General features: G+C 45.0%; 1 protein-coding gene across 2 annotated transcripts; it reads right to left on the reverse strand.

The window, feature by feature from the left end:
• Nucleotides 1-430: 430 nt before the first annotated feature.
• Nucleotides 431-22,569, reverse strand: Psmf1 (proteasome inhibitor subunit 1). 2 transcript variants are annotated; one of them, XM_032904418.1, is made up of 7 exons: nucleotides 22,283-22,569; nucleotides 16,438-16,586; nucleotides 15,007-15,089; nucleotides 10,661-10,846; nucleotides 2,774-2,827; nucleotides 1,620-1,778; nucleotides 431-854 (listed from the first exon to the last, which is right to left on the reverse strand). In XM_032904418.1, exons 2-7 carry the CDS (start codon nucleotides 16,453-16,455, stop codon nucleotides 803-805), a joined length of 552 nt encoding a protein of 183 aa, XP_032760309.1. In that variant the 5' UTR covers nucleotides 16,456-16,586; nucleotides 22,283-22,569; the 3' UTR covers nucleotides 431-802. The 2 variants fall into 2 exon arrangements, with proteins under 2 accessions (XP_032760309.1, XP_032760308.1); XM_032904417.1 differs by having other exon boundaries at nucleotides 16,438-16,590; nucleotides 22,283-22,558.
• Between the last annotated feature and the right edge of the window lie 5,043 nt (nucleotides 22,570-27,612).

Genomic DNA, 27,612 nt, shown 5'->3' on the forward strand with positions numbered 1-27,612 from the left:
TGAAGGCACCTGACTTCACAGGTAGCTACCAGGCTCCTAAGACAAAGGACTCCTTTAGGGGCACTATTGGGAAGAGAATGAGGTTAGCCTACAGGTCTGTTCTGTTTATTCCTCTACTTACAGGCCACAGCAGCCCATGGAGAGTCAACGGGCTGTGCAGACAGGAGCAACTGGTGAGAACACCCTTGGGAGGAGACGGCAGTTTTCCTAGTGTGCCTGCTTTGGTGAAATCCTCCTCATGGCTCATAGGGCTCTAGTCACACTTCCACTCAGAGAGCCTGGCTGGGGCTCATCTTAGTGATGTTAGGAGCAAGAGTAACTTGTGAAAGGGGGTTGCTTGAGAAGAATGGGCCTGGTAGGAATCCTGTAGTCATATGAAGTATCAAACTCTTAAAAGAGTGTGTGCGTTATCATAAAAAAGAGAGTGGAAGATCGGCAACATGAATTCTGTATTGACATTTGGTTCTTAATAATAACATCCAAAATGCATTCTGTTCTTATAGCGCTGTGACCGCGACTGCATCGGGTGGAGGGTTTATGTTGCCGGAGTCTTCCTTGGAAGTGGGAGGAGCTGGTGACTGAGATACACTAGTTTCTCCTTGGGACCTATATGCAGCTTGGTGGGGTGCTGCAGCAGGCACCTCGGCTCTGGTAAGGGCTGGGGATACAACCCCAGCAGGTCTGCAAACACATGGGCAGAGACCTCTGCCCCAAGCCCACAAGAACACAGACGCTGATGGGGCCAATGGTGGTAGCTCCTGGAGAGTGAAAGGGAGGCTGAGATGTTACATTCTTGAGGCCTTCACAGGTACATGTCATCGTAGCCCGGTGGGGGAAGATGGTCAGGATTAGGTCTGCAATGTAAAGAGGGGCTAGTGAATTGGAGGATGAGGCTGACTCCACAGGAAACATGCCCACAGAGTGACATGGAGCTTAAGGGCCTGGAACTAAAGCTTACTACGGCTCAACACCCAGTCTCCTGGCCTTGTCCTTCTCCTCTATAAAAGGACGATTGACGTAAGCATCTCTTCCCCTGCATCCTCCTTGCAGGGTTACCAGTGTGCTGGATAAGTTGATACAAATTGTAGTCATCTGAGAGGGGGGAACGCTGATTGAGAGAAAATGCCTCTACAGATCAGACTGTAGGCAAGCCTGTAGAGTATTCCTTACTTAGTGATTCATGGGGAGAGCCAGGCCCAGTGTGAGTAGGGCCAACCCCGGGGCTGGTGGGTTCTGTAAGAAAGCAGGCTGAGCAAGCCATGGAAAACAAGCTAGCAAACAGCCCTCCTCCATGGCCTCTGCACCAGCTCCTGTCTTCAAGTTCTTGCTCTCTTTGAGTTCCAGGCCTGGTTTTAATGATAAACTATCATGTGGAAGTATAAGACAAATACATTCTTTCCTCCCAAGATCCTTTTTGTTCATGGAGTTCCATCAAAGCATTAATAACTGCAACTAAGAGACCAAGGGAAGAAGGTGAGGAGGACTCCTAGAAGGCCTCCAGGGAGGCAGCAGTGGGAACTCAGTGCCTGGAGTCAGATATCTGAGGCTGCAATGCTGAACAGAGCTAAGCTGAGCGGCCGTCAAGTCCCACCTCTCAGCAAACCTGAATGAATACCTACCCAGATGGGCTGGTCCCAATGGGTCCAAAGGGGTCAAAGCGAGCTCCTGGAGGCACAGCACCAGGAGGAAGCCGGTTTGGGAGGCCTGAGGATGGGTCAATAAGTGCTCTTGGGAAGCCGGATCTCAGGGGATCCACAATCATGCCACCTCTCTGACACCTGAGACAGGAAGGAAGCTGGGTAAGCAGATGTTACAGGGACTCACTGCCCTTGAAGAAGAGAGACAAGTGTACAGTGAATTAAAACTGACCAGGATGACTACTCTAGAAGGTCTGGAAAGACACATGAGATCAAGTCAGAAGTGAGCAAGGATACAGCTGAAGCCAAAGGGCCTGTAGCAGCACAGAAAGCTCTGTAAGGATTTCATGAGTCCACAGGACAGAGATCTCTGCCATGTCTTACACATAGTAAGATCAAGCGGTCAAGTATTGGAGCTAGAATTGGTCAGAATCAATATAGAACTCTCCAGCTCTGTAGAGTATTATCCTTAGTCTAGGAGTAATAGCATCATGACCACAATGAGGGTTTGCTCTTTCCTTAAGGACCTCAGCACAGCTGCTGACTGCCTGTGGTTTGCCCAAGCCTGGCTCCTGACATTCTCTGTCCCTCACTGAGTTCCAGGGACCTGACTTCATGCACTCAAGCTGGGATGAATAGGCTAATGTTCCTTACATGCTGAGGTCACTGTCTGAGCCGCTCTGTAGAGTTAAGTGAGTCCTATGATCTAAAACTGAGAGGCTAAAAGCGGGGTTACTCTTCAGCGGGAGCTAAACCTCCTCTGACTCACTCAGAGAACAGAACCTTTGCTGGGCACAGGATGAGAGTCAGAGACTACTCCCTCTGTGGAGTGAGGTCAGCACCACATAGCCTGAGCCACCACTCTACAGCCTGTGGCCTGCCTACTGTGTGGTTTTTCCTTCTGCATCCTGTGACTCTCATCCAGGAAGGCTGAGAGCCTCCTTTGGAGAGAGGAGGGTCCCAGGTTCTGTCTCTGAGCTGCTCTAGGTATGGCAGAGCATAGAAAGCAGCAATGATTCCTCAGCAACTGCCTCCTTCACTCCAAAGGGAGGCTGACGAAAGTTCTAAAATGGGATGAGCTGGGCTGCAAGCCACGGAGCAAGGCATACTGCTGCTGCCTCCCCAGAAATACTCACCCAAAGGGGTCTAGGTCTTCTCCCCCGACAGCAAATGGGCTCAGGGGATCACGCCTGAAACAAACAAGGACAATTACCACAATTCCCAGAGCAGCCAGGCACCTATGCTCCCAGGGGCTTGAAGCTGATGCAGCAGAGACACACCGAACCCCAGACAAGGAAGACACTTGATCAAAAGATCACAATATACAGAATACCTGACAGTGTCCTTAGCAGAGATTAACACTGATCACATTAAACTGCAAATAACATGAGAGCTGAGCGGAAGGTAAAACTGGGTGGATGTGAGGGCTTGAGGGACGGCTCAGTGGTTAAGAGCACTGACTACTTTCCCAAAAGACCTGGGTTCAATTCCCAGCATTGCATCAGGGTTCACAACGACCCATAACTCCAGTTCCAGAATATATGGTGTCCTTGTCTGGCCTCCATGGGCATGTCATACATGGTATACATACATGCAGCCCAAATACCCATATATACATAAAATGAAGAATTAAAAGTTAAAACTGAGGCAACAGAGATGGCTCAGCGGTTACAAGAGCTATTGCTGTTGTAGAAGACATATATTTGGTTTCTAGGACCAAATCAGATGGCTCACAACCACCTGTAACTCCAATTCCAGGGGATTTGACATCTTCTTCTGGCTTCTATGGCTGCCTGCACGCATGAGGTACATACACAATCACACAGGCACCAAAAACAAAGAAATTAATCTTTAAAAAGTTAAAACAATAAAGGGCAGAGTCTGAATAAAGATACATTATTAAATAATCTCCAGATATATTCTATTGTATTCATACTTTACTAAAATTCTTATATTTTATGTAAGATTCAAGAACTTGGATACGTGAAATATTACTTCGAAACCAAAATCTGGCAGCTAAAGTGTAAGAGTTCCTCAGGTGAACAAGATAGAAGCGTGAGAACCCCAGTGCGGCACGTGCTCCTCGACCTATTTATCACAGCTCTGGCAGACTTTCAATCCCACTGTCTACTGTGTCTCTTTGCAGCACAGCCTGCTGGACGGCCATTGGCCATAAACCTCTGCAGTCTCTAGTATTTCCCCTTTCCCTCCAAAAGATTGAGTTCTTTGAGAATGCCAAAGCTCCAGAGCCAAAATGAGAATGAGTAAGGAATAAATAAAAGTTCCCAAGGAACCAAAATTTCCATTCTTCTCTCCCAACCAGTGGGGGAGGAGGAAAAACAAAAACAGAACAAAGGAGGGGCCTGCTAAACAACTCGTACACTCAAAACTGCCAGGAGGAGGGAGAGTTCGAGGCCCATCCCAATAACGTATATTCAGGCCGTCGGGCTATCTGGTAGGTACTCCACAGCCTTACTACAAGGCAAACACACTTTTAAGAACTCACTCTGCGAGACCTGGGAACACCTTTAAAATGCATCACAGGGGCCATCATACTGCTCACTGCTCCCTATGGCTAAATTTTAGGGTACACACACACACACACACACACACACACACACACACACACACACACACACACACACACACAATCACTTTGTACAGCTCAGGGCCAGCCGTCAGAGTTGTATCTGTGTTCTGGACTTGGAGTAAAAGATTTTATAGCAGACTGGCAGGGACCTGTCATAAATTCTCTGCATCCACATCTTTCATTGATTGATTGGTTTTCAAGACAGGGTTTCTCTGTGTAGTCCTGGCCGTCCTGGAACTTGCTCTGTAGACCAGGCTTGCATTAAATATACAGAGATCTGCTTGCTTGAGTGCTGGGATTAAAGGCATGTGCCACCACTGCCTGGGCATCTCCAACTTTTAAGCTCTTAAGTCTACCAGCAACAGCCAAGAAGGCACAATGATGGTAAACCATGCTTCAGGACAAGAAAGGACTTGCTGACAGGAATGGCTTCAACAGTAGACAGTAGTGATTAAACCAGAAACACACGTGTATCATCCCTGGCATCGTCCTTGGGTTCTATTCCCAGTTAAGCCCGCTTCCGAATGAGCATCTCAGCTCCACACACTCCACCAGAAACCGTCACCCCTCCCGGATTTCCTGCTTAGATGCCCATGTCCGTCTCTTACTGTCCTTTGGCGTGATATGGCTGTGGCCCATTTGAACTCTCAGAAGCTACTGTTACTCAAAGATTCCCATAAGCTCGAAGTCACCAACATTCCTTCACAGAGGAGGCGGGGCTCAAGAGGAGTGGTTTTCAACCTTCCTAATGCTATGGTCCTTTAATACAGTTCCTCATGTTGTAGGGACCCTAACCATAAAACTATTTCATTGCAACTTCCTAACTAATATTGCTACAGTTATGAATTGTAATGTAAATGTCCAATATGCAGGATATCTGATATGTGACCCTGTGAAAGGATCAAAGAGGTAGCAACCCAAAGGTTGAGAACCACATGCTCATGTTCAAAGCATGAACATAGGACCCCTCCCTTCCTGAGGGGATAGAAGTTAGCAGTTACTGAAGTAGGAGACAGGCAGAAGGTTTCTTCAGTGTAGTAGATGTGTACAACCCATGCTCCTGTAGTAACCACGCTTTGTTCCTGGAGCAATCCAGACCATTGTCATCCCTTCTGAAACAGTTGCTGATACACATGTCGAAAAGAAGAATACAAAAGGGCTGAACCACACCCCAACACGCATGAGCTGTTCCACTCTGGGTCACCTTTGTGCCCTACTTTTCTACCAGGAAATAATAGTGCCTACCCCCTTTTCTCTTATTTGATAATTAAGGGTGAAAAAAATCAGTAGTTAAAGGGATTACGACCTTTAGATGACCCCCATGATCTCAGAATCAAATCCAGCTGAGGCACACACTGTCCACTGCTGTGTGCTTCACACATACCTCTTCTTCCTACACCAGCTAGCACTAGCAGAGGCCACTCTCACCCAAGAGGATTCATAGTTTCATTAGCTCTACTTTTTCCTTGACCATAAAAACTAATCACTTTGAATAGCATCAAGTTTGCACTCATCTTTTAAAAAAGTATATAGGTTAATTTAATAGCTAATGTGTATGAATTGCATATATATAGGTGCATATATGTGCCTAGTGCCCACGAAAGTCAGAAGAGAACACTGGATCCCCTGGAGCTGAAGTTATGGATGGCTGTGAGCCACTATGTAGATGCCAGGAATTAAACCCAAGTCCTGTATAAGGGCACTAAGTGCTCTTAACCACTGAGCCACCTCTCCAGTTCATACACTTTTAAATGATAGCCAAAGAACCACCTTCTGCTCTCTTTGCTCAGTGTACCTCAGGCAGACTTCTGTCATTGTTTTAAAGACACATGGTAAGAGTGAAAGGTACAATTAGTCTTCATCAGCTGGAAACTGCTTAACGACTGGGGCATATCTCATCAAACATTGCCAGAGCCCTAGTCCAGTGCCTGACATATGATGTCAGAGAGTAACTTAAGGATAGAAAAAGCAAAGCCTTTTCAGTGAGACTCGAGTTCAAACCGTAGTTTCACCATTTAACATCTGTATGACCTAGGGTAAGCCATGAAATCCCTAAGCCCAGGATTTTCTTCCACAAAATATAGACAAGAGTATCTATTTCTGAGGGTTGCTATACAGATTAAAGGATAGTGTTTACTACCTGTTACATAGAGTTCAATAAGCGGCATTCAATATCCTACTTTACTATAACACAAACGTTCTGTTTCTTCTTGGTTACGAAGAACTGTATATTAATCTATTTCCTTATCTGTAAAATGACAGATCTGAGAGGGTAAACACATGGAGTATGTTGTACAGAATATGTAGAATGAGCCAATAGTAGATATAAGAATATTATTGAACTAAATTTTCTATCCCTGGATTTAAAAAAAAAAATCAAAGTATTCAAGATTCTCTGGTTCTAAGAAAAACAAAAACAAAAAATGAACAACAAAAAATAAAACAAAACAAAATAAAACCCCCAAAATTAATAGGATTTACCAGTGCAATGGTGGCACAAATGTGGGAGTAACCAACCATTTTCTGACTGGACTTCAGGCCCACTCTGCAAGACAGGACCCATGCCTGACACCGTTGGGTGGCCAAGAACCTGAGACTAATAGGCCAAGGGCCCAGAGAAACCCAAATAAATGATTGTTTCGTTAAAGGAACAAAGCAATAACATGACCTACAAGGACATCTGGCTCCATCTCTGGACTAGTGCCTTGCTCAGGGAAGCCGCTTCTTGCAGTCATCGATGGGAACTAAGCAGAGGCAGCACTGGACAGTGCTCAGAGCGAGAGGTGTTGGGATACTCAGTGCTAAGTGGGCATCTTCACTAAATAGCTGACCTCGGGACTCAGGGAGCTATCCAGAAGACGAAGCAGAAAGACCTTAAGAGCCAGAGGGCATGGCTGACACCACGGAAACAGTGTCTTCCCAACATGGGTACAAGTGAATTCAGACTGTGGCAGCGCATGCAGGGCATACATACATGTTCACGTTTGATAGGGTCTTCTCAGCACAGCAAGGGCAAAACAGAAACAATCCCCTAACCCTAACCAAGACGCTATCTTCAACTAACATCCTCTCACAAAGGAAAAATTAGTGTGTTCCAATGGAGACTTACTGGGTATATTAACTATAATCACGGATGTTTTCTAATATCTACCTTTGAGCATGTCTTTTTATATGCAAATGTGATTCACTGGGGAAGATAACATGTACCAATGCCCTTCTAGAAAGAGTGTCGACTGTTTTTAGCTATAAATAGAATAGAGATATTCTAATGAAAACCATCTTTTCCTGAAAGAATAACAAACTGTTGTCATTCAGATGGGACTATATACTTGACACTTTTTCAAAAGAAACACATTAACTCAGGGAAAACAATAGGCAGTATATGTTACCAATCAGAAAATGAAAAAGTTTTATTATTATTATTATTATTATTATTATTATTATTATTATTATTATTGTAATATTTGGGGGGTGGTTTTTGTTCAAGACAGGATTTCTCTACATAACTACCCTAGCTGTCCTGGAACTTGCTTTGTAGACCAGGCTGGCCTCAATCTCAGAGATCCACCTGCTTTTGCCTCCCAACTACTGGGTTTAAAGACATGTGCCACCATGCCCAGCAAAAAATGAAATTTTAAGTAAAAACTAGCAAATTGGAAATTTGTATTCGCCATTTATGTGACAAAAATCCAAGTTACTTTTTTGATATTAGTAAGTTTTGAATGAGATTTTTGATATTTTTAAATAAAACTTATGAGCTTTTAGCAGATCTATGCATCTCAGAATTAGTGTTTTCTAAATGTTCAAATAATCTTTCAATATAATGGATGAAAAGATCCATTCAGAGGCCTGACAGTTTACATAGACACACGAAATTCACTGGCAGCTGAAGATTCAATACTGCAATGATCTCACAAAGACAATGACTACTTGCAGTCAGTGCTTATTCCAACAGCAGAGAATAACTACAGAGGACAGCGGACAGGTTCCTGCTCTGTCAGAACGCAGCCCAGAAGTGGAGCCGTGTGAGAATTCTGAGAGCTTGTGAGAAAAGTCTAAGAGAACATGAGTCTTGTGACCTCGGTTTCTCTGAAACACAGAATTGGTTTTGGAATGTGTTGTGTGTTCCTCCCAGGTGTAGGTGTAGCAGATAATTTACCTCAGCTGTTGTTATTCATAAGCCTCTATGGAAAAACATCTTTTTTGCCATGTGACCTATCCTTGTGACTGAACACCTAACGTGATTCTTCTTAAGCCTGAGTATAAATCGTATGATGCTCTAAATAAAGTTGGCTATTGCATGAGACTTTAATCTACCTCATTCTTAGGCCCCACTGCCAACTAGAGCTTCAACACTATGACTCTTTTTCCCCAAAATCTGTGCCATCTTCAACAAAATCCACATCACTTAATGATGGAATACACAAGCAGAAATAAGAGTCCACTGAGTGCAGCTCAGCAGTACAGCACATATTAGCATGTTTAAGGTCTTTGGTCCCATCTTTGGCACTAGAAAGAGAAAAAGGGGGGGGGGAGCAAATACACAGAGAGGAAAGGATATCAAGGTACCTTCTTATGAATGTGTTAATTTCTTTTGAGTGTGTGTGTGCACAGGTAGGTACAGAATTGGATGAGGAGTATTTATGGGCACTGTCACTCAAGGCCTGCCATGCCTGAGATACTGCACGCACAGGTCAGGAACGTCAGAGAGCACTGGAGAAAGAAACCAGCAAGTACTAAGAGACATGTAACATTTTAATAAACGACTATTAAGAAGATGCAGAACACAAACTGTAAAAATCCCATGTAAAGACAGATTGTTAAGGATCAAAAATAAATTTAGAATGACCTAAATAAGGGCTTTATACTAAAGCTTTACTTTTCGGGAAGCTGGATAAGCATAGGAAAATTTGTTTTCAAAACAATGGACCTAATGTGAGGCAGACAATTTCCTGACTATTTGCAGACAGATGGAGCTAACATAAGTGGGTTAGAATGAAAAGACCAACAAACAAAGAGGGAGGAAGGAGGGGAAAGGAATGTAGTTGTAGTCTTCATAATTTCTTCTTCTTAGATGCGTGTGCACACGTACAGGTACAGAATTAAGTAGGGACAGCTTTTAGTAATCCAGAGTATTCAGGAGACGGAAGTCCCTTCCACCTGGCATTCTCCATTACAGCAGCCTGACCTCTCCAGCTTGATACTCTTAGCTGAATAGATCCAACATCCCTGACAAGCTCCAGACAGGCCACTCCACACTTCAGAAAACAGACCCATGTGTGAGGACAGAGGGGTGGTTTCCAGGCAGTAAATGAAGGTGTGGGAGGTGAGAGGTGAGACACATGTCTGTGCCATGTGTGAAGGGGCAGAGACTCCTAGCACTGTTTACAACTATGATGGGAGTCATCTGCTTCGGGTCTAAAAATCACCCACTTTGGTAACTGTCCAGCCATTAGTCTTAAATCTTGCAAGCATACTGAGACCATGGCTAGAGCACTTGGTGGGAATGAAGACACCTGGACCCCAACCTTGACTCTGCTTCTTTATTAGTGGCTAGTGACCTTAGGCAGGCCACACTGCCTGTCCCCTTCCATGAATAAGTAGGCTTTACAGCACAAGCAGTTCCTAAAGTACTTTTGGTTGTTCTTCATTTGCTCTATAGGAGCCAATATTTTAAAAGATTTTACTAAACTGACTTGCCAATTATTAAAGAATTTAATTGATTACCTATGTCAACTAACCAAAACTATACAACTCCTAGCCAACATAACAAGCCAATGGTAGCTTCTATTGTATTGTATTATATTATACTGTATTCACACAGTGGACGCTTCCCTAGTACAGTGCCGACCCCAGTCTTAACTATATTGTTGTCCAGACTAGGACGCGCTGGACCAGTTCCTTGGTCTTTGTCTCCTTCATCGGAGTAGAATTCTCCAGGACTGCTGCTGCTAACCCTAATCTGCAAAGACCTCAGACATCATTCATTCATTCAGCAGCTCTCTGGCCATCTTCTAAAGCTGTCAGAGGTGATGGCATACAACAAAATGCAGTGAAACGGAGAAGACACTGGGACTGCGTCTTCTCCCGGATGGCGTTCTGTCCCTATGCATTCCCCCAAAAGTCTGGCTCACAGCTCCACACAGAGTAACTCTGATTCCCCTGGGCAGCAGCCTCTAATCCCTGCACACAGAAGGGCTATGTGAGATGGAGAAAGGTCAGGCAGCTTAGGATGCTGGTAGTCAGAGTAACTTAGTAACACCAGAACTCACTGATCTTTTCACATTTCTATTTTTTTACCTCTACACACTAACACTTTCAACAAGTCTGCTGAAGACACTTGGAGACCAGGGAAGGGTCAACAGTAGGATGGGATGGACAGTGAGATCCTACCATGAACTCATGGGCTGACCAATGGGGGCTCCATACTTACCAAGTAGGCTGCCGGCTAGTATGAGGATGGTGTGAGGAAATCCGGAGTGGGTCCACCTCTCTGGCAGTGGCAGGTGGGAACTCCCGAGGGGGACTGCTTAAACGAACCTTCTCCCACTGCTCATGGATAGGTGTGATAATTCCAGATCTGATCCGAGACCGAAGCTCCTCACTATTCTTATAGGTCCTGCAGAATTCAGACAAGAATTCAGCTTCCTGCAGTTGGCTAGGAATCTCACATACAGTATTCTGATGATGGCATGGGCGGCGACGACGGCCCTGAGAAGTCTTGGCCCTGCGATTGGCCTGATTACTATGGTGGGAACGGGCCGTCCGGCGGACCTGGGTGAGGGGGGCAACAGCCTGACGCTGTCTCCGAGATTTGGGCCTAAGTTTCTTAGGCATCTGAGTTGCCCCTCCTCATTTACCACTCCATCAGAAAGAGGTGAGGGTAGGGGAACAGCCTGGACTGGCTGCTCCTCTGTCTCCATGCCACTCCTCCCTCAGCGTCATTATGTGTTCATCACATGTCACGGGAAGGGTCATGGAAGAAAAGGCTCTGTGGGAGGATGAGCCAAGTTCCTGGTCCTGCGCTGGAGGTAGGGTCTGAGGCTCAGTTCGGCCAGATCCTGGGAAGGATGCCCCTACCAGGCATCCCTTCTCGCCAAGAGAGATAAGCATCATGAGCTACAGCTGAGGTGCGGTGGCCAGATTAGGCAGCAGCAAGTGGGCAGAACTCTGGGGCTCCAAAACCTGGCAGTTTTAAAATGAACCAAGTCCTAGTCCAGAGAGCAAACTCCATACCTGAAGTCCTAGAATGTGCTCCCTGATCATATGAAACCACATCAGAGCTCAAAACAAAAGTCTCTGAACTTGTGGAACTCAAGCATTTCCAGAGAATGCAGGGATCAAAGAGGAAAAGGCTGAACCCACACTGTACTGGTCTGAATGAGATGTCCCCCATGGTCTCTGCCTTTGAATATTTGGTTCCCATGGTAGCAGTGTTAGGGTGGGTTTAGGAGATGTGGCCCTGCAGGAGGAAGTGTGTCACTTGGGTGGATTTCAAAAGCATGCATCATTCTCAGTTTATTCTCTTGGATTCCTGCTTGTGGTTCAGTATGTAAGCCCTCGGCATCCTGCTCCAGCCTGCACGTGTAAGTCATGCTTCCTCTCCGGGACAGACCCTTAGCCCTCTGGAACCATGAGCCCAAAAAACAACTCTGTAAGTTGCCTTGGTCATGGCATTTTAAAAAGTAACTAATATATGGCCTGCCTCCAAAGACACATCTCAAGACATAAATATAGTAAAGCCTAGATACAAAACTTTACTTTCACTGTGAAAAAAATAGTTACTTTCAGAAGCACAGGTGGGAGCACTTTCAAATTGTCTCAGGAAGCCAGTGCTAGTCTGATATCAAATTAGACAAACTTAACAAAAAATTACAGACCAGAATTTTACCAACTCAAAACAAAAACCTCTCAAAAATATTAAAATTGACCTTAAAATATTTTCAAATCATACAGTATAACCAAATAGAATTTACTCTAGGTAAGCAAGGCTAGTTTAATATTCACAAATCAATGTCTCCCACTGTTCTAAGAAATAAGAAATAAACATCAGAAAATTATACCAATGGATAAAGCACAAAACAATATGATAAATGCACTTATGATAAAAACAGCACTAATAACTAAGAATATAGGAACATGTCCTCAGCTTACTAAGGAGCGCCTGCTATACGCCCATAGCTATACGCCTGCTATACGCCAATGGTGGAAACTGAATCTTCTACCACTAACTGTGGGAACATGGCAAGGAAGCTCTCTGCAATTCTTATTTAACACAATGCCAGAAGCTACAGGCACTGTAAAAAGGGAAAAGAAGAAAATCATAGTGATTAAAAGGTGAGGAATGAAACTTTTTGCCTATGACGAATTTCCAAGGAAATCCTGCATCAACAAGACAAAACACCTCAAAACTTCATTCACTAGTAGGGAAATGCAAATTAATGATCCCAGTGAGATCACTGCACAGTCAACAAATGATATAAAATAAAGCACTAAGCCAAGATGCAGAGAAGTGGGTGCACGCCTAACTATAGTGGATGTAAGTAACATCCAAACTAAACCAAACAGGAATTTACCACAGCACTCGGGGTTTCCCACAGAGAAATAAAAAGCACACAACATAGAGTAAATGAGAGGAACAAAAAGTTAGAGTGCCCTACAATTTAAATGCCAAGCCCAAGAGTACATATTCTGTTTATATAAAATGTTTAAAGTGAAAAAAATTCTAGAAATGAAGAACAAATTGCCAGGGAGGTTGAGGGATCCTGCCGTACTTAGCAAGATAGATAGATAGACAGACAGACAGACAGACACACACACTCTTCAAGTTTTAAAAAATAAGAAAATGAAAAAATGTCTAGGAACCACGCTAATTAAAAAGACATAAAAATTAATGCAATGGGAAAAAAAAAAAACTAAAATAAAAGCTCAGGTCTGAAGACCACTGTTGGATAGGTGTGGAAATCAGAATGTGGACTGCTTATTATATGTACACTGACGCTACATTCCCAAGTGTTTTAAAGTTAAGAAAGATGATATTCTTATGAAATTGTTAGTCTAAGGAGACAGCTTAGGCGAAGGTATTAGAAAAAGGAAAAAGCACTCGCTACTCAAGTGTGAGGACCCTAGAACCTATAAAGCCAGGCACAGTAGCATGCACCTGCAATCCTAGTGATCCTACAGCCAAACAGGAAACAAAAGAGGAATCCTTGAAGCTTGTAGACCAGCCAGCTCGGTGTACACAGCCATGAAACAGTAGAGACCCGTCATAAGTGAGGATTTATGCCAGAGTTCCTCCCTCCCTCCCTCCCTCCCTCCCTCCTTCCCTCCCTCCTTCTCTCCCTCCCATCCACCCCAACACACACAGTTGTTCCATGCTGCAGAATTTAGAAAACAAAGCAAATAGTCTGTAAGTAATCCTCAGATAGTTCAAGAATATAAAACAATTTAAGAAAATTGAGCAAAAGAAACAAAGTGTTAAAAATTCGCTAATCTGGGTAATGGCTAAATGGGTATCCATTGTGTATTTTTGCAAACTGTCTCTCTTCTATAGGTTACAAATTTCAAACTTTATAAGCAGAAGTCAGAAGAATGTCTCCACAAATAGGGAGAGAACACACGGAGAAGTGACCAGTCAAGGACTGCTACCCAAAGTACACAATGAACTCATGACACTGAGTGAGCAGGGGACAACCTAAGTTAAACCTGAGCAAAGGACCTGAACTACACAGAGAATAAGCCCAAGAAAGATGACCACACCCGCCTCTAGAGGGCTACACTTAAAACAATGTGAAGCCACTATCACAGTGCCAAATGCTGACACGGGTGTGGGCCGCAGAAGCTCTCCTTTTTGCTGACAGCAGGAGGGCAGAGCTGCACAGCCACTTCGGAAGACAGTCTGCATGGACTCCTGTTCCAGCCGAGGCATTCTGGGGACAGTGGGGGAGGGGACAAACAGAACACAAGGATGCTTACAGTGTAAATCTTTGCCCTAAGACACTGACGCGCTGCATATGCCACTGTATGTATGCCCAAACTCGCGCACTGTACAAACACTAAGAGTAACCCCAACATGGAGGTGATATGTGTAGGTACATGGCTTGTAACGCAGGTACCTCCCTGGTGCCACACAACAGTGGGAACAGTGAGCAGGTGGAAACTAAATTTCGGTTCTGAAAAAAAAAGTTGGGAGTGGAATGAAGATGTACTTGATGTAAGCAAACTTTCATTTAAAGTGTCACACATACATGTGCAGGGTGTGGAGATCAGAAAACAAATCTGCAGTCATGGTCTCTCCTGCTGTCTGGGGACTTTGGGACAGAACTCAGGTTGTCATGCCTGTGCACAGGCACCTCTATCAGCAGCTTTGCCCACTGAGCCACGTGCTGGCCCCTACGGACCTTATTCTTGACTGAAGCAGTTAGCCTAGCCCTAAGTCTGTAGCCACTGTAGCATCTGTGGACTCTTTTTCTTTTTTTCGGAGCTGGGGACTGAACCCAGGGCCTTGCGCTTGCTAGGCAAGCACTCTACCACTGAGCTAAATCCCCAACCCCGCATCTGTGGACTCTTAAATGCAAGATTTTACTTCCTGAGACATTTTCCATGAGTACAGTCTTCAAACAGCAGATAGTAAAGAAAAAGAGAACTGAGAACTGGCTGTGTCTACGGCAAGTACTTCTCTTGCCCATACTTGGTTGTGCGGGCACTTTGATACCATTCCTTATTTTTGCTACTGAGTCCCTCTGCCTTTTCTCGTGGAAAGACGCCCTTTAGAAGTACCTGTGGAAATCACTCAGGTCTTCTGCATCAATATAGTCATCTAAGTTCAGAGTCAAGTCTGCCACCTGCTGTGTGCCATGCTCCTAGAAGAGTGAAAACAGAAAATGAGAGACGGGTATATTTATTTCCCAGTTTATTGGTAACAAGGGAAGCTGGGCAACGAACTGTGGTACCCAGTGCATACACAACCATAATCTGGAGCAGCACAGAAACAGGCCCAACTAAGGGCAGGCATCTTGCTCAGGAAGGGAACATGGAGCACTGCAGACTGAGTACTAATCAACACCCAACCTCAAGAGGGCAAGCAACAGTGGTTTCTAGGGTTTGGGGTACTGCTTTTGTTTTTGTTTTTAAAGATTTATTTATTTTTATGTGAGTATATCATTGTCTTCAGACACACTAGAAGAGGACATCGGATCCCATTAGAGGTGGTTGTGAGTCACCATGTGGTTGCTGGGAATTGAACTCAGGACCTCTGGAAGAGCAGTCAGTGCTCTTAACCACTGAGCCATCTCTCCAGCCCTGGGGAGATGTGTAACTTTGAATCTACCTTAATGAGCTATTTCCATTCTTTTAATCCGCTTAAATTAACCTAAAGGAATTGTTTGTGACTAAGAACCCAGTTCTTAGAAAAGAATTATATGTTCACCAATAAAGAAAAGGCCAGTGAAGTAACCTTCACACATGTTGAATGGAAAAGTCAAGTACAAATAATGCAGTCAGACACTTTTGTAAGCACATGCAACCAAGACAAAATGGAACAGAAAGAAAGTCATTTACTTCCATGTTCACAGTTCAGGGGAGAATACGAGCATTAGAGCAGAGCACAGGTAAGTACACAAACACAAGACATGGTAGGTACCAAATGGGAAATAGAAAGAAAGCTATCATTTAGACTTTTCTGGAAGGTAAGGTGGATAGTCAGGGCTGAACGCTCATGCAAGAGCATACGCACACACACACACACACACACACACACACACACACACACACACACACACGTACGCGTGCGCAAGAGGAGGGGCAGGCTAAAGGAACGACGGCAGAAGGTATATACACGTGTACAATGTATTGGAGGTGTCCGCTCCAGAGCAGGATTCATGGACTGTAAAGGGCCCAGGCAGTACAACTCCTTACTTACGAAGATAAAAGAGATGCTGGGGCTAACTACAGTAGCCTTTACCTCCTGTGCTGCCAGTGAGTGCTGCTGTGAACAGGAAGTTCCTTTTCAGTATAGCAGAGGCAATGAACACCTTTGAGCACAAAGCTCTCCTACATACATACACTATGGTTTCTCACCTCAGGAGAAAATGCCCAAGGTGGGATTGCTAGGTAAAAACTTTGGGGACATTTCTGAATTCACTGTTAAAATGAGTTTCTAAACAGGCATCTCAACCCCACACAATGAGCAGAACCCGGGTTCAGACTCACCAGCACGTTGATGATCATGCCATTCTCCACAGACACAGCTTTCAGAAGGAGTTTTCTGGCACCGTCCTTAGACTCATACCGGAGGGCATACAGTTCTTTATTGCTGTTCCACTCAGCCGGCAGTAGTTCTGACTTCTTATCATTGGGGTCTGGCTGAGAAGACACCAGGCTTAAGAATAGGAAGAGCTTGGCCTCAGAACCCAAAACTACAAAGGACCATATTGCCCAGACCTCATCCCGTCCCTCACACCACAGACGTGTCCAAGGATACACAGCTAGTTAGAGGTCTGGGAACGACCAGTCTACTCAGCTGTGTGGTTGCCTTGAGGACAACACAGGAAGAACCTGCCGAGAAGCTAAGGCCTTGGGCTGGGACTAGAGCTAAGTAGTAGAGTGTCCTACCGTGTAAGAGGACCTAGGTCCCAGAACCACCAAAAGCTAAAATAACTAACAGCCCTGGCTTTACTACTCTCTCTACTCTGTCATCCTAACAAGAATAAGACCAGTGTGGAATTAAAAGCAGTATTTCCCACAATTCACACCTTGGGCTATCTGTAATGGCATCACAAATGACTAAAAGCACAGATCCTAAAAGACTCCAACAATTGAGGCGGTTTGATAAAAATCGTGATCGTAAACCCCAAATGGAGCACACAAACAAGATTTACAAGTTGTAAAATAGGTCCTTATGTGGTCTTCATCAGCATAGAAGTTCAGTGTCATCAGTCAAAAGCATTACCACTAAAGCCTATGCACAACCAATATTCTGCATTGTGTGTGTGTGTGTGTGTGTGTGTGTGTGTGTGTGTGTGTATGTGTGACTTTTGTATTTGTATCATGTTTTCGTTTCCTTCACATTACATCACTGTACACAAAGCTCAGCCTGGATACTCTATTCCAGAGTAACCATTTTGACGCCCAGTACCCACATGGAGGCTTTCAACCATCTGTAACTCGTCCTACGGGATCTGGTGCCCTCTTCTGGCCTTAGTGGGTACCAGACAGGCATAAGACACACAGACATACATGCAGACAAAACACTGATACACATTAAATAAACTAAATATATATACAAATATAATATAAACTATCCATCCACCCACCCACCCATCTATTCTAATGCTTTTGAATTCAGTTGCTTTCCACCTTATTGTCTGAAACACGGTCTCTCAATGAACCTGGAACTAAGTGACTCAGAAGGCTGGCCAGTGAGCTCCAGGGAAGTGCCTCTTCCTCTACTCAACACACACCTGGCTTTGATATAGGCACTAGGAACGAAAACTCAGGTACTCATGCTTTCAGGGTAGGCACCTTCACTGACTCAGCCATCTTCTTGGCCCAACCCTTGCCCTTTTTATCCAGTGTTGTTTTGGGAAGGTGATCAGTCGTCTGTATCTGATCCACAGGCACAACTATACTGTGCTGCACAACAGAATATGCTAGGATTTACAATTTCACTTAGAAGTTCATTAGAGGTTGGTTTTTTCCCATTATAAACAATGCTGCTATGACCACATTGTTGTACACATCTGGCACACATGTGGTATGCCCAGAGGAAGAACTTTCATAAGATAAAAGCAAACTGTGTACCAGATACTGATGGGCACTCTCACCTTGCAATATGCAATCTTCTGGTACTACACGCAGCCTGTAGGATTGCTATTACCTTCTCGTTTGTCTCTGCCAAGCCGGTGGGCTGTAAAATATATCTGTGTCTCCTTTCTTTTCCTATTTCATAATTCTAAGATTTCCTTGTCTTAGTTATAACTTCTATTGCTGTGATTAAAACACCATAACTAAAAGCAACTTGGGGAGGAAAGGGTTTATTTTTATTTACTTCATTATTGATTTTTCTATACCATCATGTATCATAGAAGGAAGTCAAGGCAGGAACCTGGGGCAGGGACTGAAGCAGAAGCTCTGGAGGAACTGCTTGCTGGCTTGCTCAGGCTGCTGTCATACTCACCCCACCCAGGACCAACCAACCAGTGAGCTGGGCCATCTCTCCCTCAGCAATCATTCGTCAAGAAAATGGCTTACAGATTTACCTATCTCATGGTCAATCTTATGGAGGCATTTTCTCAAGTGAGACTCCTCTTCCCATGTAACTCTAGCTTGTGTTCAAAGTCCCCCCCCCCAAAAAAAAACAAAACCCAAGCAACAAAGACATTCCCTTTCAAACATTAAAGTATGAGAGTAGTTCCCAATTCACAGTAAAAACAAGCAGTGACTTTCAGGTAGGGAATAAAGTTCTTAAGCAGGACCACTAAAAGAAACACAAGGCCACTTGTGAGGCTACCCATAACTTAGAGCTTCTGTTCAGCCATGACACTTCAGCGAAAAGGAACCACAAATGATAAGAATTAATAACCAGACATAGGGAAGGCTTGGAAAACAAGCAACAGAAAGCGCAGCTAACCATATAAACTTTGTTTGGCCTTCCAAATGTACCAGCTACCAAGGGCAGCTGAAATAGTGAGATGAAGGCTACACCAGCCTAGGACTGTGAGTCTGACTGGGCATGTGTGAACCTTCAGACAGTACTTCCGGGAATTTGAACTTACACAGTCCCTTTGGGATACCATCTAGCAGTACTTAGTACTTTTAGGTGACCATATAAGCCAGGACTCAAATGTCCGCCTAGAAGGAAGCTGTGGAGATACATGGGAGCCTGAGAAGCAGTGTCCACCTTCATCCCAGCCTGGGCTTAAACAGTCGAAGCAGAGGTAAAAATGCATACTAAGTTGACACTGGCTTATTACACTGCAGTCAGAAGGAACACACTAGATCTAATTAAAGTATTCGTGTGTGTGTGTGTGTGTGTGTGTGTGTGTGTGTGCGCGCGCGCGCGCGCGTGTGTGCCTGAGTGTCCACTGGCAATCAAGGGCCAGGAGAAGAGGAGGAACTCTATGAAACACTCTCCTCTGGGCACACCATGCACATAGCACTCATGAACACCACCTTCCTAAGAGCAAGTCACCAAGATAAACAATATTCTGTCAGGAAGCACCAACTGGACTCTGTGGGTTATGAGTGGGATACAAAGGGAGAATCCATGAAGTGGGAATTTACAGGGGGAGAGGGAGGAGTTGGGAAAAGTTTATGGACCAATACCGTTGATGAAAAAGCACACGTTACATTGTCAACACAGAATAGCATGACCAGAAGCTGTGCTCATGAGAACATGGTGGGATGGGAAGGAGTGAGGCTAGAGATGGAGAACACTGACAAAGGTCCACACAGGAAGGACTTTACACAGCAAATGCAAGGGAAGGCCACCCCTGGTACTTGGAAATCCTTTGGCAGAGGAGTCCCATCAAACTTGGCTAGGTGACAAGGAAACTGGGCTTCAAGCAGAGTCAGGAGAGTAAGGAGAAAACAAAACTGAAACTAGCCACAGCCCTGAGAAACCCTCTTGCCTTACTGGGTAATGTGCTACTGTGGTGTGGACTTCAAGGGTTACTTTGGGGTGTTTAAGCCAAGGCTGGCAGACCTTACCCATGTTCTGTCAAGACCTTTGACTTTACTTTCTCCTGTCCTATATGGACAGCATTGACCCTACTAGCAGGCTCTCTTGGCTTACAGACAACCTCTTCTGCTCCCCACATCAACACCTTCTCGACAGAGCAAGAGAGAACCACTGGGGTCAGGTAACAACAGATAAAGCTGGTGCCTCACTATGGTAAGACGATGCTTCATCCAGACAGGCCCAACACATCATGTGGCTGCCCTCTGCACCTTGATATAAAATATCAAGTGTCCCAGAAGGCTATGCTTGGCAGGTAACCAAAGCATCATTTAACTCCCTCAGATGAAAACTCGAAGGCCTGAGAGGACAGAGCAGGTCAGGCTGGAGATCCTTCCCAGACAGACTGGCCCTAAGAAGGTAAAGGTAATTCTTAGGCAAATCCTGAGGCTAGAAACACTTTTTAATGACCACTGAGCTCACTCCAGTGCCTCTGGGCTAGAACGCAAACAACCAACCAACCAACCAAAACTGCACTCAAAAACGGCTCATTTTCTCTTTATAATCTTCAGACTCCCACAACACAAAGTCAAATTTTCTAACTTGTACCTATGGCCTTCTCCACAAGGAGACCAATCAATGCCTGATCTTTGTTCGAGTCAACAAACTTGTTCTTGAAATCAAATATTACAAGCCCAGCTCTGTAGCACTAGAGACAAAAGCAAAGAAAAAGTGGGCAGCACAGCTCTCTAACTGCTGAGTTGGTATTACAGAGTCAAGTGCATGCTTTGTTTCTCTCTTACCACCCACAGAAGGTGGGTGGCAGGAGGCAGCTAAAGACAACACAAATACCCTCTGGAAAATAAAATTCTCTAAAGATAAGTTAACAGTTAATAGCCTCTCAATTTTTAATTGATTAATTTTTTTTTCTTCTACCCTGAAAAGGCATACCCGTCAGCAGAGAGTGGAGGGTAAAGGCAACTTGAGCCCTGAAAGGACTTTGGGAGAATGGGCAATAAGAAACAAACAAACATTCTAGTATGAAACCCAAACACTGTCCTCTCTAGGGGCAAGCTGGAGTTAGCACTGAGGTAGACAGCTGGTCAGCAGACAGTGCTTTCTAAAAGTCCCATTCCCCAGGCTCCTAGGCCTTCCCAAAGATGTCTGGATCCTGCATCCTGAGGAGCTACTTGAGGTACGGAAGAAGAGAAGATGGGGAAGGGGAGAGGAGAGAAATCAGTAAAAATGTTTATGTATTGATTCCTTTTGACGGGGGTAAAGGGTGAAAGGGGGCTGAGTGGTCTGAGTTCCTAGTTATATAGGACAGACATGAATGGAACCCAGCAGGGCCATGCCCGGTTAAATGCTCAGGGTGTTCAACGTGTGTCCATAAAGCTGTGTAAGGAGAGACAATGTCCTAAGACAGACAGATATCTAAGAAGCTAAAAATATTTAGGGGTTTGGGAATTGATGCAGCTAGAAATGAGAGGAAGATTAAAATCTCACCACAAAATCCAAGGGGTGAGGGAGCCTTCTTTTCAGAATTGGTCTGAGTTATGAGTGCCAAGACAGTGACAGTGGGGCAGGCTCAGAGTCCTGAGTCCCCAAATGTTTGTATGTGGGGATTGTGGCTAGGAGGATATTTCCTCTGATGGAGCAGACAGTAAATGAAAGGGCAGAAAGGGAACCAAGGCCAGTTCACCCCAAAACCTACAGGCACACATGGAGGGTGAGGGTTGTGAGGAAGGAGCAGAGAAATGGAGAGTGCTAGGGCAGAGAAATAGTGATACTAAGGAGGTGTCAGCAAAGCATCATTGGCCAAGAGGCCGAATCTGGAGATGAGAGAATAGACGGGATTCTGGTGACGACAGCTAGGGGAAGACGCTCACAGTCAAGGTTTACGTGTGTAGTTACTAGGTAAGTGCTACCTAGGTTCTGTTTCTAGGCCTGTAGACTGAATGGGCAGTGAGTGGGCTGTGGCTGATCCATCATGCTGAGTGGTGAGGAAGGGGTCCTAGGATATGGCTGAGTGGGTCAAAGTTCACTGCCACACTGGTGCTTGGATCCAGATGACTAGAGTTGGGTGTGTAGCACTGAGTATTCCATGGCATGAGCGTGTGATAAAGATGATTTGGAGAAATCGGGTGGATGAGGACCTTGAGGAAGCTACTAGCCTGTCTCGGTCAAATCCACACAACAGGGCCTAAGCGACTGCTTAGCTGTGTCTGGACGCCTTTCCGTTCTCAAGTTTACACACACGCTGTGCCAGTTGTTGGCACCAGCGTCATGGGCGCAAAAGTGCGGCGTCAGAAGCCTCGGGCCCTGGCTTTAGACTCTGGTTTCAGATTCCCCTCTACCCAGGCTGGCTCCGCAGCGTACCTGGTCGCCGGTGCCCAAGACATAGTAGCCGTTTGTCACCACTTCCCAGTGCAAGAAGCAGACGAGTGCGTCCTGTGGGCAGGTCATGGCCGGCGCGGCCGACGCGAAGAGAACCTCCAAGCCCGCCATGGATGTTTGCGGCTTCTGTGGGAAAGGAAGAAGAGGAGGGGACTGTGCAGCAAGCCGTTCCGCCTAAGAGAAGCGGGACTGCGAACAGCGGTGACGCCTCTGAATGTTGCCTTCGCTTTCGGCTCTGTCTGCACCTGCGCGGAAACGCGGAAACGCAGAAACTCGCACCGGAAATAGCTGCTGATTTGTGGACTCTCCGGGCTGGAAACACCTCCACCGAACTAGAGGGTTCCGCTAGGAAGCGCGGGGGTAAGACGTAGCTTCTCAAAGCCTTTCTGTTTACAGTGGATGGATTGCTGAGTTCCTGGGGAGAGGCCGCCTGCTGCCATCTACAGTAGACTTCTCATCTGCGAAGTGGAGTGTGTACTAGGCCAGGGAAGAATTTAGGCAGTCTGTCTTAGATGTTTTCATAGTAATTTATTAGCATGCCTTCAGTGCTTGCCTGGTAGCACTTTATTCTGCATGCTAAACTTTAATGAATTTATTGAACTCTCCAGATCCAATCTTATACAATTGGTGTTGATGACAGTGCTATACCACTACGTAGATTTGGAAATCGTGTCACAATCAGCCAATGAGCAGTAGAGATGCTCCTCGGAACTGGTCGTTGCGTTTCTAGGAGAGCATTTATATGTATGTTGATTGCATGCTAACTCCTGTGCCAAAACCTTCACGCCCCTCTCAACAAATTCATGGGGTATATCTTATTACTCACCCTCATCTTGCAAGTGACAAAAAGATCAGAGAGAGAGAGAGAGTTGAAATGATTTCACCCAAGAAAACACAGCTTTTGACCACACCTGCTAATTGCCAAATGTCAGCCACTTGTTCCTCGATCTCCATCAAGACTTTTTTTTTTTTTTTACCACCAGATGTTTCTCCAAGTTTCTTGAAGTCCAATTTTTTTTTTTTTTTTTTGTAGTCAAATAAATTTTCTCATGTTGGTTGGGACCATGACCCAAACCATTGTCATTTTTCATTTGGTTGCCTGGCATCAGCCTTGCTTGGCTGCCCTATTTGCAGCCTACAACCAGAGAGATTCTGTTAAAACACAGGGAAGACCATGTTCCTTAGGCCCAAGTCACCCAGAGTTCCCACCACAAAGGAGAAGGTCACTCTAGGTCTGCCACTCTCTTACTCACAGGCCCTGTGCCTTTCTGATATCACCTCCAAGTGTCCTTTCATTCTCTGATAGCCTGGCTCCAATGGCCTTGACTTCTCTCAGCCCTCATGCCTAGGCGAACAAGCCATAGGTCTTGCCGTGATGGAACTTTGTAGTGTTTTTTTTTTTTCAATAGACAAAAAGCAAGCCAGTATGAAATCTGTCGTTTGGAGGTGCTTAGAGGCCTACGCAAAGCCCACAGGAAGCATATGTGTCAAATGAAGATCAGGAAGTGTTTCTTGGATAAAGAAATGGCAGTTGCACAGAACTCTCATGGAAGGATAAAGAAAAAATGTTCCTGTAAAAGAATATAGCATGTGCAGGCACCAAGGTGGGAAATGGGGCTCTCCCTGTGTAACTGGAGAATCAACATTGCCTCTCTCATCTCTTCCTCATCTTTAATTACTCCCCACACCCGTGGTTCTCAACCTGGAGGTCATGGCCCCTTGGGGGTTGCATATCAGGCATCCTGCATATTAGATATTATGATTCATAACAGTAGCACAGTTACAGTTAGGAAGTAGCAATGAAGTAATTTTAGGTTGGGGGGTTACCATAACACTGTATTAAAGGATCGCAGCATTGGAAGGTTGAGAGCCACTGCTCCACACTGTGCTGGAGGAGTCTGGTGGTATGCCAAGGGGGCAGGCATGCAACAGAGAGCGCAATCAGCTCCAGTAGGGTGGAGAATTTTATCACTGAAGTAGGTTAGACTTGCTGGTTCATGATGATAGCAAAACTCAGGCTGGACTTTTGGTCATCTTTATTAGTGCTTTTAAGGTTTTCTTTTATTCTTTCTTTCTTTTTCCTGCTGTTGTTTTGTCTTTTGGTAATGAGGCCTAAACCACCAGTTCTCCCACCCCTACCCTTGGTTCCACATGGCTTTGCATACCATTGATTATGGCTTGCAGCTCTCATACTTCCTTTTCTTTTATACACTATTCCCTTTCTTAGCGTGGCTTCCCCCAAAAGTCAATACTGAAGGTATGTATGGTGGCTTGTGTCTGTAATCCCAGGACTTGGGAGGAAGAGGCAGGGTGTAAGGAGCTTAAGGCCCATCTCAGATTGGTGATGAGTTCAAGGCCATCCTAGTCTACAGGAGATCCTGTTGGGAGCCTGAGTGGCTTTATTTGAGAGCTGCTAGCAGGAGGGTGGGCTAAAGGAGGTACCTGATAAGCCTCTGAGAGCAGTTGGAACTCACACTTGCTGGCAAACAGTGAGGAGAGAGTATAAAAGATCTCAGAGATGTCCCAACTCAGGACTGGGAAACTAGGATAGTATTTCACTCGGGTAAGAGCTTCTTCTAGAATTATGGAAAGCCCTCAGGTAGAGAGTTACAGAATTCAGAGGAAGTGATTCTGGTGCTTACTGGTGACCTCTGGGACAAGCAGGACATGACATTTGCTGGGGTCCTCCTACCTCAGCTAAGGGTGATTTGTGCCTCAGAAAGTCTGTGTCCCAGTAGTCCGTTTGGAAAAGGCATTAGTGCATTGAAAGAACAGAGCTAAGCTGTCTTCTGCACCAGCCTATAAGTCCCCTGAGGGCCTGGGTTCCATCCATCCTGTCCCCAGCATCTTCCACCCATGAGAAAAAGTAAGAAGATTCTCTGCCTCCCTTGGTCTATCCAGGTGTTTCTGTAGACTTACCTACATCAGCAAGGGTCCGGGTCTGCCCTGGGAGTCCTGGGAGGAGCTGAGACAGGGAGCAGATGGGAGATGCCTCCCTGGCCCCCCGGTAGACCCAGTCTACCTAGGTGGAAAGGGGCCCATGCCTGATTAGGGGATAGGGTGAAAGGAAAAACTAGTAGGTGGCTGCAGCCACCAGTTCCTGGTTGCCAAGTGACAGCAATGTGTACATTCCAAGCTCTGTGCTCCCTTGGAAACTGTTAAGATAGGATCTACAGGTCAGGCCATGGGACCAATGAGGAAGAGCCCAACTAGCATCCTTTTCTTTTCGCTTCAGCTCAGCTGCTGACCTCCAGAGAGATGTCTACGAGAGGTATTTTTCTTTACATCCACCAAATGGCTGACTAGAGTGTAAGACTTCCCCTCTACTCCCCACTGGGTGTACAGTGCAATTGCCACTAAAAGCAAACAGCTTTCTTTTGAAATATAATTTTAATATAACACTATTAGTTTTTCAAACATTGTTTTTTTTATATTGTGGCCAAACACACAGAACAGAGTTTATTTGTCATCTTAATCATTCGTAATCACTTAATTTAGTGACACCAAGGGCATGTGTATTGTGTAAGCTTCACCACCCCTCGGCTCCAGGCATTTATTTCATTTTGCCAGGCTGAGACTCTGCTCATTAAACAGCAAGTTCCCACATCCTCCTCTTTCAGTGGGTGGCAGCAACAATTCTTCACTTTCTTTCTGCGTGGTTGGTTTTGTTTGCTTGTTTTGTTGTTGTTGAGACAGGGTTTGGCTGTGTAGCCCTGGCTGTCCTGACACTAACTCTGTGTGTAGACTAGCCTGGCCTCAAACTCATAGTGATTCGATCCTCTGCCTTCTGAGTGCTGGGACTAAAAGTGTGCGTCACTGCCCGGCCACTATTCGACTTTCTATCTGTGTGGATTTGACTCTGTGGACATGGCGTACATATATGACTCTGCTTCTGTGCCTTTAGGGGTTTAAACCTAGAGAGAGAATTGCTGGATCATACAACATTTTTATTTTTGATTACTTTAAGGCAGGGTTTTATGTATCCAAGGCTGGCCTCAAACTCATTATATATGATCCTGCTGCCTTCGCCTCCCGAATGCTGGCATTACAGGTGTGTACCACCACTCCTAGTTTATGTGATGCTGGACGTAGGAGTCCAGGGCTTGGTGCATTCTACCAAGAATTCTGAGTAAGATACAGCCCCAACCCTCTATTTTTAAGTTTTTGAGGACCTGGACCTACACACATACTATTTACCTGGGGTCTATACTGCTTTTTATTCCCATATACAGTGCATACAGGTTTCAATCTGGCCAGCATTTTTTGACAGGAGTCACTCTAATGAGTGTGAAGTGATATTTTCTTGTTACGCTGTGTTAGGTGTCATTATGGCATCCACTGTCCTTTTGGTTTGCATTTCCTTCATGCTTTGTGGTGCTGAACATCCTCTGGTGTGGCTTTTATTTGGAGAAATGTCCGTTTAAAGCATCAACTTGTTTTCTAATTTTCGGGATTTTTTTCCCCATATGTTTTAAGTGTTATTTCTATATTGGCTGCATTGATTTACAAATATTCCCTCTCTTTCTGTAGGTTGCTTTTTTATTTTAAACTTTATTTGATAGTATCTCATGTTCTTTCTTTTTCTTTCTCTGTATGCATTGCATACTTGTGTGCATTCGTGAGTTTGTGCATTCGTGTGTGTGTGTGCATTTGTGTATGTGTGTGCATTTGTGTGTGTTGGAGACCAGAGGACAGCCTCTAGTGCCATTTCTTTCTTTTTTTTTTTTTTTCTTTTTTTTTTTCGGAGCTGGGGACTGAACCCAGGGCCTTGGCTTGCTAGGCAAGCGCTCTACCACTGAGCTAAATCCCCAACCCTTCTAGTGCCATTTCTTAACAAATGTCCACCTTGGTTTTTTGTTTCTTTGTTTGTTTTTGAGGCAGGGCTTCTCACTGGGAGCTGGGGCTTGCTGATTCAGTAGGCTGACAGATCTGTGATTGAGGTATTTTCCAGTCTTTGCCTCCCCAGTGCTGTGATTGTAACTGTATCCCACTCTGCCTGATGTCTTTATGCAGATGCTGGGAATCAAACCCGCATCCTCATGCCGGTGCAGCAGGCCGAGCTGTCTCCCGAGCACCTGTTGATAGCATCTTTCTACAAACATCTTAAGTGTCCTTGAGGTCCGTGCTCAGCAGGCTGCTTCTGAAGAGAGAGGCTGCTCTGGGAGTACAGTGGAGCCACATCTGGAGACTGTTAGCATACTGTACTCATTGCTGCTTGAAGAGCATCTTTCTTGAAGTATCCATTCTATGGATGGAATTAGAAATATGTAATTCTTTTGAGTCTGTCTGTCTTTGACATGTCTGAGATCTGC

The sequence above is a fragment of the Rattus rattus genome, chromosome 5 (assembly GCF_011064425.1).
Source record: "Rattus rattus isolate New Zealand chromosome 5, Rrattus_CSIRO_v1, whole genome shotgun sequence".
In the NCBI taxonomy this organism is placed as follows: domain Eukaryota; kingdom Metazoa; phylum Chordata; class Mammalia; order Rodentia; family Muridae; genus Rattus; species Rattus rattus.

Bases quoted from the DNA above. Each gene is read 5' to 3' on its own strand.
- Psmf1 (XM_032904417.1), bottom strand. From the start codon at position 22,411: ATGGCGGGCTTGGAGGTTCTCTTCGCGTCGGCCGCGCCGGCCATGACC. The intron at 16,591-22,282 runs GTACGCTGCGGA...GTGTCTTCTCAG, and splicing joins TCTTGGGCACCGGCGACCAG to CCAGACCCCAATGATAAGAA. The intron at 2,828-10,660 runs GTAAGTATGGAG...TGTTTGTTTCAG, and splicing joins ACTAGCCGGCAGCCTACTTG to GCGTGATCCCCTGAGCCCAT.